This window comes from Schistocerca cancellata, chromosome 4 (assembly GCF_023864275.1).
Source record: "Schistocerca cancellata isolate TAMUIC-IGC-003103 chromosome 4, iqSchCanc2.1, whole genome shotgun sequence".
In the NCBI taxonomy this organism is placed as follows: domain Eukaryota; kingdom Metazoa; phylum Arthropoda; class Insecta; order Orthoptera; family Acrididae; genus Schistocerca; species Schistocerca cancellata.
Genome location: NC_064629.1, coordinates 631,488,310 through 631,509,083, shown reverse-complemented (window position 1 = coordinate 631,509,083; position 20,774 = coordinate 631,488,310). Strand labels below are relative to the sequence as shown.

The window sequence follows — 20,774 nt, the reverse complement described above, 5'->3', positions numbered from 1 at the left end:
GGCAAGTTTTGAGATGGCTCCTTTGTTAAGACACCCCTGATTTTTCTCCGGTCGAGCGGGAGCCCCGTTCCTACTGACGAGATATTAAGTCCAACATTCTGTAAGTTGACTTCCATGAACTTGAACATCATGCCACACGCAGCAGTCTGCTAGAATGTCTTAAATAAACACCTCGCACAAGCACCTTGAATGATATTCTCTGACAGTTAATTCAACCATCAGAACCGCTTAAAAACGTGAATGCACTCTTTTCTCTCTTTCTCGCGGTGTGAATTAAATCGAAGCATATAAAACAGTCTCGGCTTAAGAGAAACCATTTCAGTTCGAGAACGATGCGATAATTAGTAAAGACTGTAATACAGAGACATAATCTTCAACAAAGAAGATCAAATAATAAAAATTTCGAAATAATCCTAAATTGGAAAACACCTAAGCTAAAGAAGTGAACTCATTCTCAGCTAAAATTAAACAACCAAATTAAATACGCGACAAAACTAAATCCTGAAAATTAATTTTTGGCGCACTTTCATGGTATTAATTACTGATTTATTGCATTCAAAAAGTTATTTTCACGTATCCAAACGTTAATAAGAACTCTAAATCTTTTATAAGCCATATAATAAAAACGAAACTAGAAGTTGCTGTTTGCCAAATTTTCAAATTAAGCGCAAATACACTTCTAATTAAAACGTACGGCAAGGACAGACCCGTTATCCGTTATTTTGCAGTAACACACGGTGGCACTGCACTCTTCACTAATTGCACACCGATTAAAGTGAATTCTTACCAAGCGAAATACCATTCAAGCCGTATGTAATCCACACAAAAGTTATGACGTAATGGTAACAGCGCTTGTCAGTCATCATTTGCAAAACATTTCGCCGTGACTACGGAAAACTAATTTTTAACTGTGTAGCATGTAGTACTATTCGAAATTGTGCCTTTTCATTACTGTCTATATTTTGCCTCCATCCTATTTGACAGCGGACGTTTTGTAGAGAAATGTTCAGACGTCGTGTAGTTACAATTTTTCAACGATTGAAAATAGTTGCACCCGTAGTAAGAGGTTTAAACATTATTACCTGTTAGTAATACAAATCTTCGAGCACGTTGAAAAGCCACTTAGAACGTAACCCACATTTTTTTTTCCTATGTGCAGCAAATACTAGTATTTCAATCTGATGTCGACGCTGGGTACAACAAAAATGTGGTACACACGCGGGTATACCTGCCACTGTTCCTTTTCATTTTTTTCTGTGTTGTTTGAAATTTTCAGTCTACGCTCTGCTTTTATTTGCCCTCTACATAACAGTATAAGTTTCCTGTCTCCCTCTTCACAGTGTTGACAGAGATTAAGTCAGTTACATTACCACAGCTGTTACGACCCTCTGGTTCTTCACAACTGTCTCTACAAGCAAATTTGTATAAAAATTAATTTTCCAGTGGCACATTTACAACACCTCTCTGTGGTGACACTACACTCAAATAAAGTAGCGCACCATCAAGAAACATTAAACCAGAGAAGTAACTAGTAAAACACCCAGATAAAGTAGCAGTCAATGTCAGCCGGTTAATACAGCACTACACATCTAGATTGAGTAAAGGTTTGAATAGTCTGTTCATAAATCACAATCTACCAACATCAAGGGTTACAACCCTTTACAGGACTCTACGTTATATACCGGTAAAATAACGTGTCCAGTTACTTACATAAAATGGCATGTCCACTCAAAGGTGAGCCAAGATTCTCAGTGTTTCAGCCACCTAACATTAAGGAAGATGGAGACTTTCCCAACGAATGGAATTTCGCAGTATTGGCAGTGATCGGATGAAGAGAATTTAGTTGCAGTTTAAATTATACGGAAATATGTGGATAAATAGATGTCACAGACTCTTTTATTGCTTAAATAAACTTCACTCAATTGTCTGCGCATATTGGTTTATCTGTCTGGTGATGAATATTGAATAGTTCTGCTGTTTCACCTTGCATACCATCTTGTGAAGAATGTATTAATTGTCTTCTGATTGTAGCTCCTGGCACCGCATATAGGATTTAAAAGGAGAACTGGGCTCGTCCTTTTATCTGAACTCTTAACATAATCGGTTCATATAGTCTCTTGTAATAAACATCGTGACCAAAGTTAAACGGATATAACGAAACGCCTTGTATAGTAAAGAAGACACAAGAACATAACGGATGAGTCCCACAGAATACAGCGATAGTGTATCTTTTAGCGGGTAGCCGAGCCTGGAAACCAGCACATTGGCACCTAAAGGGAGAGTTCGATTTCAAGCAACTCCACACGTCTCCGCAAACATTTTAATTATTAGCACTATAATATAAGCCCATACACAGTTTATACCATCACAGACCTGAGTTATGCTAAGGCAACCAAGCCTTCTCGATGTAGGAGATTACCTTGAGAGTAATGGATTTCGTTTAAAAACTCCAACGTTTGTATCAGCTGAAGCCCTACTGAGGTTTTTTTTTCTTCTTAAAGGTGCTCGGAAGCATGTATAGGTGCCTAATTTTCCGGGTACAAGAGCGTGTCACTTATGACATCTTCCCCGGATTCTAATCTAAAATGGTTCAAATGGCTCTGAGCACTATGGGACTTAACATCTTAGGTCATCAGTCCCCTAGAACTTAGAACTACTTAAACCTAACTAACCTAAGGACATCACACACATCCATGCCCGAGGCAGGATTCAAACCTGCGACCGTAGCAGTCCCGCGGTTCCGGACTGTAGCGCCCAGAACCGCACGGCCACCGTGGCTGGCGATTCTAATCTACCACAGAGATATGCTCACAGCTGAAAATCATAAGTACTGCACAATCTGTACCATTAAGCTGCACCGGTGGTCTAGCGTTTCTAGGCGATCAGTCCGGAACCGCGCGACTGCTACGGTCGCAGGTTCGAATCCTGCCTCGGGCATGGATGTGTGTGATGTCCTTAGGTTAGTTAGGTTTAAGTAGTTCTAAGTTCTAGGGGACTGATGACCACAGATGTTAAGTCCCATAGTGCTCAGAGCCATTTGAACCATTAGGCTGCACCAATGCTGGGATGTATCCTCACTAAAGTGCGCCTTTGGCTGGAGAATTAAGTCAACCAACATATTCCAGAATGAAACCAACCAACATATCGCTCACGGATGCCTCTAAGACACCACGGCGCTCCTCCAGACTGATTAACGTATGGTAATTGTATTTTACGGTAAACTTAAGATACAGTTTGTGTTCTGTATTCTTCTATCTTCCTATAACTATCATACGACAAGAAAATACATTGCAGTGGCAGAATGAAGGCGTGGGCTACTTATACAAGACAATGTTCGTCCCGAATACCTGAGCTGATGGGCTAAAGGTTAAAAAGGGAGAGTGTCACCCGAATGTTTTAACCAGTCTCTTGCTAGGTATTGAACGCTATCGAAAATCTTTAGTATTTGCTGGAAGACGTAGGCCTGGTACCGCCATGCCATCACATGCTTCCCCACTATTGTCAAAGAACTGGGGATTATTCATCTTGATGAACGCAAAGGATTTTTCGGTAACTTATCAAGAATGTTAATGAACCGCCGTCACGTAGTTACAAAACAGAGTTGATCGTTTACTGCGACTAACTCCATTTTAAGGGGATAAAAAATAAAAACACCATCGTCTGCTTTCGGTACAAAAGTGGCCGTGTCACTTCTTGAGTGATATAGTCAAGAATTTCAGAGCTTCTGCACCACAAAACTCTATTATATTGTAAGGTGCTGGTATGTGAAAAGTATTTTGTCAAATTATCTGCTTATGAATCAGAGACTTGAGTAGAGAAATTCCCAACAACATGTTATGGTCTTCGGTCGAAAGACTGGTTAGATTCACGTCTCCGAGCTAGTCTATGCTGGGCATGTCTCTTCATCCCCGCACTTCTACATCTGCTCCAAGACGTTTGCTGTATTCAAGCTATGCACTCTATTTTGTTTTAAGATGTTTGCCATGCCACGTGCGTTTCACTTCTGCAGTTACGCTTTAGTTTATTATGTATCGGGTTACATTTCTTCGATTTTTCATACACTGATGCGCCAAAACATAATAACCACTGACCACAGAGAGACTGAACTGTGGCTGTGGCGCTGTGTACACGTGACGTGGTGAGGGAAGTATTTCAGCGGAGCAGAGACAAAAGGGGAATCATTGTAGTTACGATACAAGTACCAGTGGGGAAAAAACTGCTATAAACGACTATGACAAAGAGCAAATAGTTATTGTCCTTCATCTGGGAACGAGCGTCTCGGAAACAGCGAAGCTGGTCCGCTGTCGGATTTCTACCGTCGTCATCTTCTACTTAAAGTGGTTGAAGAATGGCGAAACGGATAGGTCACAGTGTGTTGGACGTCCACGCCTCATCACAGAACGTGGAGATCGGAGGCCTGTACGCTCTGTAAAACAGAATAGGCGGTGATCCGTGGCAGGTCTGACGACAGCGCCTAATACTGGTGCAGCTGCAAGTGTTTCGAAGCACACTGTTCAGAGCACATTGTTGAACATGCGGTTCAGATGCAGACAACCCCTATGTGTTTCCATGTAGACCCAACGGCATGGTCAATTATGAATGCAGTAGACACTGGATCGTCAACATTGGCACGTGGATAAATGGAAACGCGTTGCCTGGTCGACTGAATCATGTATGTTATTACATCAGGTGGACGGTGGTGACCGGATACACCGCCATCCAGGAGAACTGCTTCTCGTAACACAGGCTGGAGGCGGCAGTATTATATTATGGGGACTTTCACTTCGCCTTCCATGAGACATGTGGTAGTATTCGAAGGCGCTATGTCAGCTGTGGAGTACGTGAACATTACTGCGGACCACTTGCATCCCTTCATGCTAAATTTTTTTGTCTTCCCTGGTGGTATCTTCCAGCAGGATAACTGTCTGTGTGACAAGGCACGAATTGTGGTACAGTGGTTTGAGGAGTATCACAATGAACTAAAAATGATGGCTTGGCGGCCAAATTCGCCTGATGTGAACTTCATAGAGAACATCTGGAACGCTATCAGGCATCAGCTGTGCACCCACAAATCACCGGTCCGTAATTTACGGCGATTGCGTGACCTGTGGGCATAAATCTGATGCCACATACCTTCTGCAACCTACCGACGACCTTTAGAATCCGTGTCAAGCAGAATCGCACCTGTACTGCATTATGTATGTGGACTAACACGCTATTAGGTTGGCGGTCAGTGTGTTATGCCTCATCAGCGTATGTGCGAGTGCTTCGTAGGTGTGGCAGTAGTGCGCGTACCAACTAAGTTTGTGTGACATTGTTATAAAGGACGGCATCACTTTCTGCTTTTTCACCAAATTGCTGCATGGCTCATAACATGTGGTAAGCGTAACAATTTTTCTGTGATATAGCTAAGTAATGGTCATGGGATCGAAATTAGTTACTTGATTATAAATAAGTGGCCTACGCAGGAAAACTACTTCTTTTAAGAAATTCCTCGTAGCATCATATTTGAAAGGCTTCTTTTTTCTATTTACCTGAATGTTTTGCTTTCATATAAGACTACATTCCAGGAAAAAACTTTCAGAAGAGATTCCTAATTCTTAAATTTAATTACATGATAAAATATTTCCTTTTTCCTGGAACTTTTTCTCGCTCTTGTCAGTCTGCATTATCTATCCTGTTTACTTCTGCCGTCGTCAGTCAATTTACTGCTCAGTCAGCAATTGTAATTTCAGTGTCTGACTCTCTTAGTATCACCTGACCTTTATCTTAGTTTTAATTTTGTCAATGTTTATCTTATAACCTCCTTTTGAGACATTATCCATTCCGTTTAGATGGCCTTCCAAATCCGTTACTGTCTCGGCCACAATTTTAATGTGATCGGTAAACTTTAAATTTTATTTATTCTCCCTAAACTTTAAATCATTTTTCAAATTCTTCTTTGGTTTCATATAGAACACTCTCGGTGCACAGATACAACAACTTGGGGCATAGGCTACAACACTGTCTCACTCCCATTACTGTCTCCTTTTCTTTGCCATTAATTTCTGTAACTTCAGTCTGCTTTCTGTACAAGTTGTAGATCATGTCTCCCTTCCAGTAATTTATACCTCTCTTGAGAAGGACTGTTTTCCAGTTAATGCTATCGAACGCTCAGTCAAAAAATACAGATGCCATAAATATAGATTTGTCTCTCTTTTAATTTACTTTTATAATAGGTCGTAGAGTCAGTATTTCCTCGCATGTTTCCGGGTTTATCCGGGTACCAACCTAATCTTTCTTCAGGTCAACTTCTAGCAGTAGTGCCATTATTCTTCACGTAATTCGTAATAGCATTTTTCAGTCATGACTTACTAAACTGATGGTTTGGTAATACACCTGTCAGCATCAATCTCCTTTTGTATTCTGGTGATTTCCTACAACATAATCAAGGAGAATGAAACACTTTCAGGCACAAAGAAAGCAGTGTAAACAGTATGTAAGCTTGGAATCCAAGAAAGGAGTGAGAATACTTCGGATATTTCTAAAGCAGACATAAAATTCCTGTCGATAGTTATTTCAGGTGTTCTTGCCTCGCAGTAAGTCTAAATATAAATGAATTTGTTGTTTTTATATGAGACTGGATTCTCAGTGCTCCGCTCTTCTTATCCAGTCTGAGCTCTAAAGTAGCAGCCACAAACCAGGTGGGGATTCGATTGTTAAATACGGTTCCTTATAAGACCAGCAAAAGACGTCAGCGTTTGTAGTTATTTGGGTCCGTCGTATCATTTTTCTTATGGAGAGAGAGAGAGAGTGTGTGTGTGTGTCAACGCACATTTACAGTCCTGTGCATTAGACCCAGTCCCCCAGATCTGTGTCAAACATGTGTGTATTCTCTTTAATGGTTCATCTCTTTCTTAGCAGTAATACCGTCTTCACCAGAGCCTTTGATAAGCGATTTTGTGATATCTACTGTTTCCTTTATTATAGGGGATTGTGAACCAGGATTTGTCACTGGTTTTTCGAAGAAAAATTTTTCTTATAGTGCATCACAGTTAAGCGGGCTTGACAATTGTCGACCTGTATCGTACAGTTTTTTCAGAGTTCATTTGGAATGTTCTATTTGCTCGGCCAAAACACGGAGATGTTGGCTGGTAACGAGATAAGTTCCCCTTGAAGGTCTCTTAAAATCTTGAAGAAGTCCTGTTCTATTTCTATGAATCTAATTTTGCCATAAACTCGTTTTTCATCACGGATTATTTTGGAGTTAATTTTCTGCATCTTTCAGCAGTTCTGTGTCCGTTCCATTCATTCCTTTGTTTGATGAAGGCGCTATCGCTTTATCACAGGTTGTGTTCCACTATCTGTTTTCTTGTCTTTTAAGGTTGTCGTTATTTCAGTGCTGGTGTTTGTAGTGTGTTGCAAAGGCCTGGGTATTGTCTACTCTGTTGGATTTTGTTCACGTATATCCATAAGTACAGAATGGTCAACAATGGACTCATCGAAAGACTACTCGACATTATTAACTCAAAGAGGATCAGAATCGGCTGGTAAAAAAAAAAAAAAAAACTGAGTGATTTACAAGACATGAACGCCACAGAATAAATCTTCATAAATCGGTTAGCCTTTGGAACATTAGTAACAAAAAAAATGGTTCAAATGGCTTTGAGCACTATGGGACTTAACTTCTGAGGTCATCAGTCCCCTAGAACTTAAAACTACTTAAACCTAACTAACCTAAGGACGACACACACATCCATGCCCGAGGCAGGATTCGAACCTGCGACCGTAGCGGTAAAGAGGTTCCAGACTGAAGCGCCTAGACCGCTCGGCCACTCCGGCCGGCCATTAGTAACAGATACACGGAAAAGTTTCTAAAGCAGACCAGCAAGAATCAGTCAGAGGAACTGAAGAAAAAATGATGAATTCTTGAAGAGATTTTGGGAGACTAAAAAGGCAAAACTTATCACTCCAATTACCAAGTTGGAACGTGACGTTAAGTGGGAAAAACTAAGAAATAAAGACAGAAAAAATGAATTTGTTGTATCTTCGACGCCTAAAATATATCATTAAACTTTTGCAGATAGAGGTAGCTGTGTTCTACGGTCAGTGATCCGACGACGCTCCGGCATAAATCAAGCAACCTTATATTTACGAGGTCCGCTCCTCGGAAGAGCAATAGGGAGCTAGAGCGAGTCTCTATAGACAGGCTGTTTATCTCCAAAGTCGATTGCATAGCTCTTCGTATTCCCCGTCGTGGTTATATCGATTGCGTTGTAATTGATAAACCTTGTCACACGGGGGCAATGCGGTGATAAATCACGCCAGTATCTGGCCGCACGTCAGCACCGCGCCGCTATAAAACAGTCGCTATCTGCCGCCCATGCAAAACGCGGGGGGTAGTGAGGGGGCGCAGGGGGGAAAAAACACAAAGCGGCTTAGCATCTGCATAATAAGTGTGTGAAAGTTATTATAGATGGCTTTTATCGGCGGGCGGCCTCTTGTTTGCGGAATGCAAACCCTCGCGGCTTAGGGGTGCGCGCCAGATTGTGCGGCCGCACTGCATAAACACAGATACTGGCCGCAGGTGCTGAGCGTAGCGCGGCACAGGCTTGCGGCGGATGCTGTCACTCTGTAAGGACTGTGCGTCTGCAGCAGCACACTAAACCACCACTTATAACGTGTGAAGTGCTTTTTCATTGACTGATAACAATAATGATTCATATGTTCTACGGCGGCTTCCTTTCATCGCAATCTGTAAACGTTGTCTTAATTCGTAGTTCCACTTAGATATCAACGACATATGCTGGTGAACAGTCCTCGAGACAGATTCTTTAGTACTTTTACAGTAAGCAGACATACTTAGAACGTAACGCTAAAAACGAGTGGACGTTCATGTGAGCGTGAGAGATACGCCGACAGTTTTACCAGTTCGATAGATTCCAGTAAAAATGCTGCTACCAGTACTGGTGCAACAGCTGTTGAGTAGCATAAATCCGCTCTTAAGTACGTCTATATCTATACACATACTCCGCAAACCACCATTCGATGGGTGGCGGAGAGTATCCTGTACCACTATTAGCCGTTTCCTTTCCTGTTCCACTCGCAGATAGAGCGAGGGAAAGCTGTATGAGCCTCCGTAGGAGCCCTAATTTCGCGTATCTTATCTTCGTGGTCCTTACGCTAAATGTATGTTGACGACAGCAGGATCGTTGGGCAGTCAGCTTCAAATGCCGATTTTCTAAATTTTCTCGACGTCACCTTTCCCACAGGGATTCCCATTTGAGTTCCCGAAGCATCACCGCAACACTTGCGTGTTGTTCGAACCTACCGATAACGAATCTAGTAGCCCATCTCTGAATTGCTTCCATGTCTTCCTTTAATCCGACCTCGTGCGGATCCCGAACACTCCAGCAGTACTCAAGAATAGATCCCAGAAGCGTCCTATATGCGGTCTCCTTTACGGATGAATCACGCTTTCCTAAAATTCTCTCAATAAATCAAAGTCAACCATTCACCTTCTCTACCACAATCCTCACATGCTGGTTCCATTTCATATCGATCTGCAGTGTTACGCCCAGATATTTAAACGAGTGTGTCAAGTTGAACACCACTAATGCTGTATCGGAACATTATGAGTTTGTTTTTCCTACTCACCCGCAATTAACCTACATTTTTCTACGTTTAGAGCCAGCTACAATTCATCACACCAACTAGAAATTTTGTCTAAGTCATCTTGTATCATCCTATAGTCGGTCATCTTCGACACTTCGTACACCTCCGCATTATCAGCAAACAACCGCAGACTGTTGGCCACCCTGTTCGACAGATTTAGCGACCTTGGTCTTCTAAGTGGGTTATATTTGTTTATTGAAACTAACAGGACCTGGAGACGTACGCAAGAGTTTTAGAAAGTATATATACAAAACACAGAATATACAGCGACGGAAATGGTAAGTTTACACCATGACCACCATGACTGAATGCTACTAAACTCATACTCCCATGTTTTCATGCATGTGGAGAATGGTGATAAGAATTTCATCCGTATGCGAGCTTATCTGCGGTGCGGTGAAGTCTCATTCCTAGAAATGAAGAACAGTATGAGAACATTAAGGCTTATCGGTGTGTCTAACGTGCTGAAAATTTACAGGTGGAGATCGCAACACAACATGCTCAGGAGGCATGCGCGTGCACCTTCTCGCCATCTTTTGGATTTTGAGAAGTGTTGTATAATTGGCATGAGGGCCACAGAAACATCATACCGGTAGGTAGCATAGACAACTGACTGAATCTGAATGACTTCAGAAAGAGCCGCGACGAGAACAACGCAGAATAACGGCGTAAAAAGAAGAGTGGAGGCTCAGGTCCTTGAACTGCTACACCACGGGAAGATCGTAAGATTGTTCCACTTGCTCAGACGAATAGACGGGTAACAACTGCTGAATCCAAGAATAAATTACAGGCAGCATGTAACCAAAAATAGTTTGGAACGGATTACTAGAAATTGGGTTGTGTACTTGAGTTGACATGTGTCGCTTATGTTTGACACAGTACCGTAGACGACAGAGACTTGTATGACGTAGAGACAGAGTCAGTTGGGATATTGAGTGAGACTTTCTTGGGTAGACAGCGATGAGTTCCGCTTCCGTTCGTGGCAGTCAGAACGACACTAGGGTTTCCCTAGTCGGCATTGTGAAAGTTCACAGAAAGCAGCGATTCTCGAGACCCATGCCGCTCCAGCTCCCGGAATCATTTTGAGAGAAGCTGTTGGTTATGACAAAAGGCCTGATCTGCTAATTGTTAAACGGAGGTTGAATGCTAGCCACCATGTAGCAATACCGGTAAAACCTATTGGCATAACCTTCGTGACCAGAGTATCAAATAGCATATTGCATCAGGATGATGGAAGAACAGACGTTGCAGTTTACATCCTAAGTGGCTTGAGGAATGTACGGATCCTTAACTAACGTACCGCCGGCCGGTGTGGCCGTGCGGTTCTAGGCACTACAGTTTGTAACCGCATGACCGCTACGGTCGCAGATTCGAATCCTGCCTCGGGCATGGATGTGTGTGATGTCCTAAGGTTAGTTAGGTTTAAGTAGTTCTAAGTTCTAGGGGACTGATGACCTCAGATGTTAAGTCCCATAGTGCTCAGAGCCATTTGAACCATTTGAACTAACGTACCCGCCTGCTGAGCTCTTACCCATACAGCACGTCTGAGACGCGATGGGAAAACATAGACTTTCATATTAACCTCCGAGCAGCAATCTTCACGAACTGACACAGCATGTCTTTCAAGGATGGCAAAACATTAATCGTGATGATATTCGGATGCAGTGTGCTTCCATACTACAGTGAATAAAAGAGTATATTAGTGACCGTGAGGGTCACACTTCATGCTGATGTTCATGATGGACATTAGTTTCGCATGAAGCGAAAGTTTAATCATGTAAACCTACTAAGTGGCGAATATCTTGACAAAGTCGGTTGGTTGGTTGGGCGATTTCGGGAAGGGGACCAAACAGTGAGGTCATCGGTCCCATCGAATTAGGGAAGGATGGGGAAGGGAGTCGGCTGTGTCCTATCAAACAAACCATCCCGGAGTTTGCCTGAAGCGATTTAAGGAAATCACGGAAAACCTATATGAGGGTGTCCGGACGCGGGTTTGGACCGTCGTGCTCTCGAATGCGAGTCCCACTGCGCCACCTCACTCGGTCACAAAGTCGGGTACATATCTGATTGTAGCTTCATAGAGAAATAATTTCCATTTTTGCATTTCTGAAGCATTGTATTTTCGTATTAATTAAATGCATGTTTGGCACAGACCTTTAAACACTTCTCTATAAAATCAAAACCAATAGCTAAATATTTTGTGAGCCTTCCTAATTTTAATGTCGCACATTTGGGTCTACTCTACCACTGTCTCTTCAATTTATTCTTTCTTTGCATTTATATTTTCACTCATGCAGTCTATCAACTTTAGAAACAAGTGGAAAACCATTAGGTGAAAATTTCGTGCTGTACATTGGCTACATCAAATTTCTTACCTGAATAAAGGAAGATTAAGGGCTTAATGTCGAAACGGTGATGAGACCATCTGAGTCAGTGAAGGAGCTACCATTGGACGAGGATGGGACAGGATATTCACAGTAGCTTATTCAAAGAAACAGTACTGACACACATCTTAAGTGGTCTGAGGGAACCACGGGAAAACCAGTCTGGACGACCAGACTGTGCCACCCAGATACCTGCGATATATCCTTTCAGTTGGACACAGTACGCACACGGACATTATCGTGCAATAAATAAATTACCTGCGTTGTCGTTTCACAGAATATGCCATGAATAATCCAGCTCAGTTTTGTTGCTCACAGAGGACGTCATAACTCATTATATTGAAACGTCCCCTTAGAAAAATTAATGAATTACTGTGCTGATAAACATCTTATGTTATTTGATTTTCAAACAGCTGAGCAAAACTGAACGTACTCAGACATTTCGCTCTTTACCTATTCTGATCAACACTAAACTGACACACAATATTTTTAGCGCAACGCAATCTGACTTTCAATAATCCCTACAAAAGAATGGCCCTGACTAACAATAACCTATACCTTTCATGAATTCTTACCTCACAAAAATCGTCGTTACTCGAACTACTGCAATACAGCGAGCGCCAATACTGCCAGCTAAACTGAATGTACTCAGACATTTCACTCTTTACCTATTCTGATCAACACTAAACTGGCACACAATATTTTTTAGCGCAACGCAATCTGACTTTCAATAATCCCTACAAAAGAATGGCCCTGACTAACAATAACCTATACCTTTCATGAATTCTTACCTCACAAATCTTCGTTACTCGAACTACTGCAATACAGCGAGCGCCAATACTGCCAGCTAAACTGAATGTACTCAGACATTTCGCTCTTTACCTATTCTGATCAACACTAAACTGGCACACAATATTTTTTAGCGCAACGCAATCTGACTTTCAATAATCCCTACAAAAGAATGGCCCTGACTAACAATAATCTATACCTTTCATGAATTCTTACCTCACAAAAATCTTCGTTACTCGAACTACTGTAATACAGCGAGCGCCAGTACTGCCAGCTAAATAAAAGATTCTAACTACTGAAGGCAGTAACTACTGATAGGCATAGTTAGCAAATGAAAGGTTTTGATAGAGAACAAATAATGTATTTACCTTAATAGTGTTCAAAAGTCAAAATTTACTGTCTCGGTCCATATCATCCGCTCTCAAAACTCCGCCATCTCACTCCCCACATCCACCACTGCTGGCGGTTCACCTCCAACTGCGCAACGCTACGCGCTGTTCACATCCAGCTGCCCAACACTACATAGCAAACAACAATGCAAACCAGCCACAGACTGCACACAGCACAGCCAGTGATTTTCATACAGAGCGCTACGTGGCGTTACCAATATAAAAACCTAAACAGCCTACTCACAATATGTCCTCGAGGGAAATGTTCGACGAGCGGCAGCCCCTCACTGCGAAGTGATTATTTTCATTATTTGCAGTAATATTGTAATTTTAAACATTTCCTTTTACACACTGTAAGTAAGAACATCTTACTCATTATCTGTTACTCTCAATTGTGTGTCGTGCTAATATAAAATGAAAGTCTAAATCGCTTGTACAAGTAAACGATTTCTACGTAAACATGAAAAAGAGTTAAAAGCGGCACCCACACAAGTTTTAAGTTCTCTAACGTGTGCTTGTGCAACAGCGTGCCAAAACTCTGGAAACTTGGCAGAAGACGTGTAGTTGCGTAACAGAGAGCTGTTCTGATTGGCAAAGCTGAAGTGATTAACTGAACGACGCTCCCAGCAATACGGACAGAATGTGAATGTGTAGCTCACCTGATCACGGAAGGCGCTCCCTTGTAATTTATTAGAGGCTGTTCTCACGAGGACTTAGCCACACCACTCTAGTCTCCAAATCGAACCGTTACCTAAAATTTGAGCTCAACCGCCGTCTCCCCCACATGAAATATGATCTACACTCCTGGAAATGGAAAAAAGAACACATTGACACCGGTGTGTCAGACCCACCATACTTGCCCCGGACACTGCGAGAAGGCTGTACAAGCAATGATCACACGCACGGCACAGCGGACACACCAGGAACCGCGGTGTTGGCCGTCGAATGGCGCTAGCTGCGCAGCATTTGTGCACCGCCGCCGTCAGTGTCAGCCAGTTTGCCGTGGCATACGGAGCTCCATCGCAGTCTTTAACATTGGTAGCATGCCGCGACAGCGTGGACGTGAACCGTATGTGCAGTTGACGGACTTTGAGCGAGGGCGTATAGTGGGCATGCGGGAGGCCGGGTGGACGTACCGCCGAATTGCTCAACACGTGGGGCGTGAGGTCTCCACAGTACATCGATGTTGTCGCCAGTGGTCGGCGGAAGGTGCACGTGCCCGTCGACCTGGGACCGGACCGCAGCGACGCACGGATGCACGCCAAGACCGTAGGATCCTACGCAGTGCCGTAGGGGACCGCACCGCCACTTCCCAGCAAATTAGGGACACTGTTGCTCCTGGGGTATCGGCGAGGACCATTCGCAACCGTCTCCATGAAGCTGGGCTACGGTCCCGCACACCGTTAGGCCGTCTTCCGCTCACGCCCCAACATCGTGCAGCCCGCCTCCAGTGGTGTCGCGACAGGCGTGAATGGAGGGACGAATGTAGACGTGTCGTCTTCAGCGATGAGAGTCGCTTCTGCCTTGGTGCCAATGATGGTCGTATGCGTGTTTGGCGCCGTGCAGGTGAGCACCACAATCAGGACTGCATACGACCGAGGCACACAGGGCCAACACCCGGCATCATGGTGTGGGGAGCGATCTCCTACACTGGCCGTACACCACTGGTGATCGTCGAGGGGACACTGAATAGTGCACGGTACATCCAAACCGTCATCAAACCCATCGTTCTACCATTCCTAGACCGGCAAGGGAACTTGCTGTTCCAACAGGATAATGCACGTCCGCATGTATCCCGTGCCACCCAACGTGCTCTAGAAGGTGTAAGTCAACTACCCTGGCCAGCAAGATCTCCGGATCTGTCCCCCATTGAGCACGTTTGGGACTGGCTGAAGCGTCGTCTCACGCGGTCTGCACGTCCAGCACGAACGCTGGTCCAACTGAGGCGCCAGGTGGAAATGGCATGGCAAGCCGTTCCACAGGACTACATCCAGCATCTCTACGATCGTCTCCATGGGAGAATAGCAGCCTGCATTGCTGCGAAAGGTGGATATACACTGTACTAGTGCCGACATTGTGCATGCTCTGTTGCCTGTGTCTATATGCCTGTGGTTCTGTCAGTGTGATCATGTGATGTATCTGATCCCAGGAATGTGTCAATAAAGTTTCCCCTTCCTGGGACAATGAATTCACGGTGTTCTTATTTCAATTTCCAGGAGTGTATATTTATTTCTGTCCGTTACTAAAATGTATGTATTTCTTTTTTGCAGATCTCCTGCCGTTCTCGAAGGATGGCTTACCCGTGACGAGAGAGTTCCTGCTGAAGGTAGTGGATGTACTGCTGGAATACATCAAGCAGTCCCACGACAGGAACGCCAAGGTGCTGGAGTTTCACCACCCGGCGGAGATGCGCTCCTTGCTGGACTTGGAGCTGCCCGATCGCGGCGTCTCTCTGCAGCAGCTCGTAGACGACTGCCAGACGACGCTCAAGTACCAGGTCCGCACAGGTAAGCTGCTGCTCAGCCTCGCCGTACTTGGGTTAACGGAAGTTCACCAATTGCGGGATATCCTCACAACTGAAAATTTCTTAAAGCAAAAAACTCCGTATTCAAGCCCTGGTAGACCGTGCGATGTGGACAGGCCGCTTTGTCATCCTGCCCCATGTGGCGTCATGTTGAAGCGGTATGGAGGGAAAGTATCTTAGGCTATCTCGTAAATATTTCATAACAAATCGTTCCTCACACAGTGACTCTACTGTCTATCATTAGAATTCATAACCACTTATTGAAGTTACTTGACGAGTTATTAGAGCACAAGACCACTCACAAGTTGACAAGCATTACAACCCCACGACAGATCTTAACAGAAGTAGATTAGAGGCAACATCATAGTAGAAATACCATATAACACTGATGTAAGGCAGGTGTAATGAATAGCAAATAAAACGTCATATTGCCTTACTGAAACGAGTGAATTTATTACGAACAAAAACTGACAACAAAATAATGCTGAGAACTAAATGTCAAGGTATATTATAGCTATGCAAAGAATCCGTGCATCTTTATAGACCCGAGAGTAAAAATATAAATGTAATGAATAGGAAATAACTTGATCTTCCAGAAACCGTAGACACGAGTGATAAGGGGAAAAAAGTCTATCACCAACTCGAAGGTTTACGCGAACTTGGAGCACTGACGAGTGGTTTTAGAATTCGTGCTCGCCTGGAATTACCGGCCTAAAGGGCTCGATTCGTGTTCTTTTGATGCTGACAGGGTTCGTGAGTGCGACATTCAGCTCTGCAATGAATTTGCATCTGCCGTCATCTTGTTTTTCATCATGACTTTCGTCTGCGTTGGGACTTAGCGGATGATATTTTTCCGCTCTCCCCATGTGCAGTATAAATCTTAGGAAGGGTTCCTCTTAAAAACCAGACAGGACCAACATTTTGCCCACATTCTAATGCAATGAGCTCCGACATAATGGACTCATAAGTGCCCAGATCTCGGTTCTGATATTTGCAACGTATTGATGACATTGCATAGACGCCATTCGTGGTGAAATACAACAGCGCAATCTGAAGGCTACGCTCGCATCTGCATTTACGTTCAGTCAATCATATCACGCAGTGTTTCCATATTTTTGTCCATCAATGTATGTGCCTTATAAGACGCATCTATACGAAAGCAGAAATGACACACGGACGTAAAGAATGCTTAAGGGTTTCCTGAAATGAGTCGGTTGTTGCACCCGCTACTGTCTAAGAGTTGTGTAATCACTCATTACGAAAAAAAAGTGAAATCAAATACTGACAGTATCAGCAAACAATACACTAATGAGCTAAGCTCTTTCAACATTTAACGATCCACAACTAGGTAGTCGACGGATCAAGAAAAGTTCGTCAGACATCAACATAAACTGAAGCAATCATCTTAATTAACAATTTTTACTAAAATTCTGCACGAAGTGGATGACAGTTAACAGATGGGCTTTATTAAAATAGTAGTAGTTTTCTTGAGGGACAGCTATCGAGTTTTGCTCTTTTTTGTCACGAACTACATTTGAAGCGAACTTACGTGTTTTGATGGGTCACAACCATTTCCTTTCTTATAATTTTATAAACAAGGAAGGCAGATTGGAGCTTTGAGATTCTTGTTTTCGTGTGATAGAATTTGGAACCGGGTTACGATGTTGACAGTCATCGTTTTTATAAATTTTTAAGTAATTGTTTTAACTGATTACATGATACTGAAGTTCTACATGATAGTGATGACTTACAGGTATGATCTTCTCTTAATTGAATTTTTCTCCGTACCATACAATAAAATCTATTTTGAGCACAAGTAGATTGACTTTACTGTTCAGATCTTACAGACGCCCAAAGAGAGCAAATTGTTGATGCACCTTAAGCAGGTACATCAGTGACAATACACGTAAATTTTCTAGGGGTTGCCAGATCTATAGTATCTGTACAGATTTCGGGGTAAAACTTGGTGTGGTAAAGATAACTATCCAAAATTACTAATAGACAGGAGGACAGAGGACGTTAACGAGGACTGTTGTCTCTCACAAGAAGACCATTACCACCAGAATGCAGTATCGACGAAAGCAGTACGAGAGGAAATGCATAGCAGAGCTACTACTGTTAAACATCACTGGTCCAGGTGAATCCAAAGAACATGCTCCAGAGACGGAAGGAGCACGAAATTTGGACTGCTTACCAGTGGCGTAGCGTGGTTGTAAAGGTTGGGGAGACTCAACATTTATTATAGGGAGACAAAATAGTACAATAAACAATAATTTAAACAAAATGCATCAAATATAACAACAACAACTACTACTACTACTACTACTACTACTACCACTACCGCCGCCACTAATAATAATAATAATAATAATAATAATAATAATAACTAACTTGTTCAAAAAACAATGAGAAATTTTTAGAACTCCAGCAACAAGAGAAGACGCACTTATATCTTCTTGTACACAAGTGCAATGCGCCTGTCTTCTTTCCACGAATGAGGCTATAACTCGGTTTACAAAGATCTGATCACTGGATAGCTCTCCAAGTGGTGTCTTTTCTATTGCTAACTTGCACAAACACGACAGCCGGGTGTTGGACATTGAATTCCTTAAATAATTCTTCACTCGTTTAAGAGTACTCATGCTTTGTTCATTGCTTGCTGTAGTTACGGGTAGGGTCAAAACCAAACGCAGGAACTTCGTTGTTTCTTCATAAACAGAGACTAAAGCAATGTTGGCAATGTACTTTAAGAGGATTCTTGGAGTTAAGTGTTTTTTCATATGAACGTATATGTTACACAGTGCATTTTCAAGTTGTTCTTGTTTGAAAATAGGGTGCTGTTCTAATAACTGAAGCAGTTTCAACTTTAGGAATTCGTTTTGATAGTTTGGGAAACGCTTTTCGTCCAAAAGTTCACAAACTGAATTTGGGGAAACTCTTGAAATCTTCTTTCCATCTGAACAATTTGCAAATCCAGTATCTCATAAGTTAGTGCCCTGAGAGATGTCTTTTGACTGTCGCGGAATGATAAGTAGCCATTCAAACACAAACTGAATTTAATGCATTCATCAATAAATGTTTCCGTTCTTAACTGTCGTAACTTTCTCAAAACAGTTCTTATTTCGTCGTGGCAAGCAATTATACTGACAGATTTTGACTAAAGAACATTAAAGAAATGAACAACATAAACAAAGCACCCTCGGTAGAAACAAAGCAAGTAGACAAACATACGATCATCCATCCGTCTTTCCCACAGTGCAGCTCAAAGATTCTGTGTCCCACTGAGAGTCTGTATCATCAGTTATATAGTTAAAAACACTATATAGCTCTGATAAATGACTAGATATTGTTGAAACTGCCCTGAAATGAAAGTTACAGCGAGTATTGCTTGCATGTGGCAGTTTAAATCCTTTCTAAGTTATCAATACACTTCGTTTTGGTGATTTGTTGAAAAACGAATGGAGTGATGTAAAATCGCTTACAAACATGCGTACTTGTATAATTTTGGAGGCATGTAACAGTACCAAATTCAGTTGGTGTGCGTAAAAATGAATAAACAGCGCATAGGAACAGAACTGCTTCACCAATTGTTGTAGTCCTCTTTCTCTGCCCGCCATTACTGAAGCACCATCACATGCTTGACTAACCACTTTTCTTTCCACCTTCCATTCTTTCAATACTGTATGAATAATGTTTGACAAACCTTCAGCAGTTTTATCTCCAGAAACATCGTAAAATCCAACGAATCTGTCCTCAATTTTGTCGGTAATACTGTATCTGAATATTATACTCATTTGACTCTTGCATGACACGTCTAATATTTCATCAGCTTAAAATCGAAATGAAATTGCAGTTCTGAATTTCAGACCTTATTTTCTCATTAACTGCCAGAGTTATCATTTCTATTACATCAATCTGTATATCTGGAGAAGTTCCTTTAAAGGTTCGAGATGATGACAGATGGTCTTGGATTAAATGCTCTCCTTGAGCTAGTAAATCCAACAATTCCAGATAGTTATCTTTGTAGCTGGAGGATTCATCTTGTCGATGGCCGCGAAAGGCTAGTTCTTGTTTACAAAGAAATACAATTACCTGAATAATACAAGCCAATACTCTCGTGTTCGATGCAACTTGTTCGTTATATTTTATTGATGTCAGACGAGCGGCTTCAGAAAGGGCGTGCTCAATTCTACTTTTGCCCAATAACTGAAATGATTCTATGTTCTGCAGGTGACGTTTTGATATCTGATGCTTTGGTGCTTTCCTGTTAAAGTTCTTTATTGTACAAATGCCCTCATTGCACCATTCCCTTTCACCACCAAACAGAAGACATATATAACAATATAATCTGTTATTAACTGCATTCGCAGTCAGCCAAGTATACTTTTCGTACCAGGCTGTCTGGGAAGTGAGTTTTTGTTTGGCTTCACTTAAAACTACACTGAGTATAGGAGTAGGTCGTTTGTCCTTCAATTCGCACTTTTTTTCGTCCGGTACGTTAATCTAGAAAAAGGCGTTTTTAATACAAATTCTATAAAGTATTCAGTTCTCGCTCACTCATGTTGGCGACACAACGAAAATATGCACTAAAATCACACAAGAATGACTATGAACACAAACCGCATGACTGTTGACTTCCGTGTTAAAAGCCAGCATAGAAGCGGCAGAGACTAGTCTCGATACCTGCTAGCAAGTGCAGCGCACCGGCCTTCGTGGAAGAGAAGAAGTGGAGGGGGCGCAGGCGCACACAGCCAGGTAAGGGCGGAGACTGAGAGCAGTTGAGTCTCAAGCAGGCAAATACACCAATACTCAGCGTGCGGCGCGGGCTACGAGACTGATGTCTTCGCACATTTAGAGCTCTTAGCAGAAAGTTATTTATATTTTTGTTATGAGTTACTATTGCATCTTTTTTAAGCACGAATACAGTGGAGACTAAGTCTCAAAGTCTCCCCTCACGCTACGCCACTGCTGCTTACCAATAAAAGTATTAATGTGGTAATACGAATTCACTTCTCTTGTAGTAAGTTCAACGAT

The 20,774-nt window shown here is 42.4% G+C and overlaps 1 protein-coding gene across 1 annotated transcript in view; it reads left to right on the top strand.

Annotated features, from left to right (window-relative positions):
* The window catches only part of LOC126183890 (glutamate decarboxylase), a 240,210-nt gene that overhangs the window by 102,674 nt on the left and 116,762 nt on the right, over positions 1-20,774 (top strand). Inside the window, exon 2 of the mRNA XM_049926207.1 lies at positions 15,487-15,723. Coding sequence (XP_049782164.1) covers positions 15,487-15,723 — 237 coding nt within the window. The remainder of the gene's footprint in view (positions 1-15,486; positions 15,724-20,774) is intronic.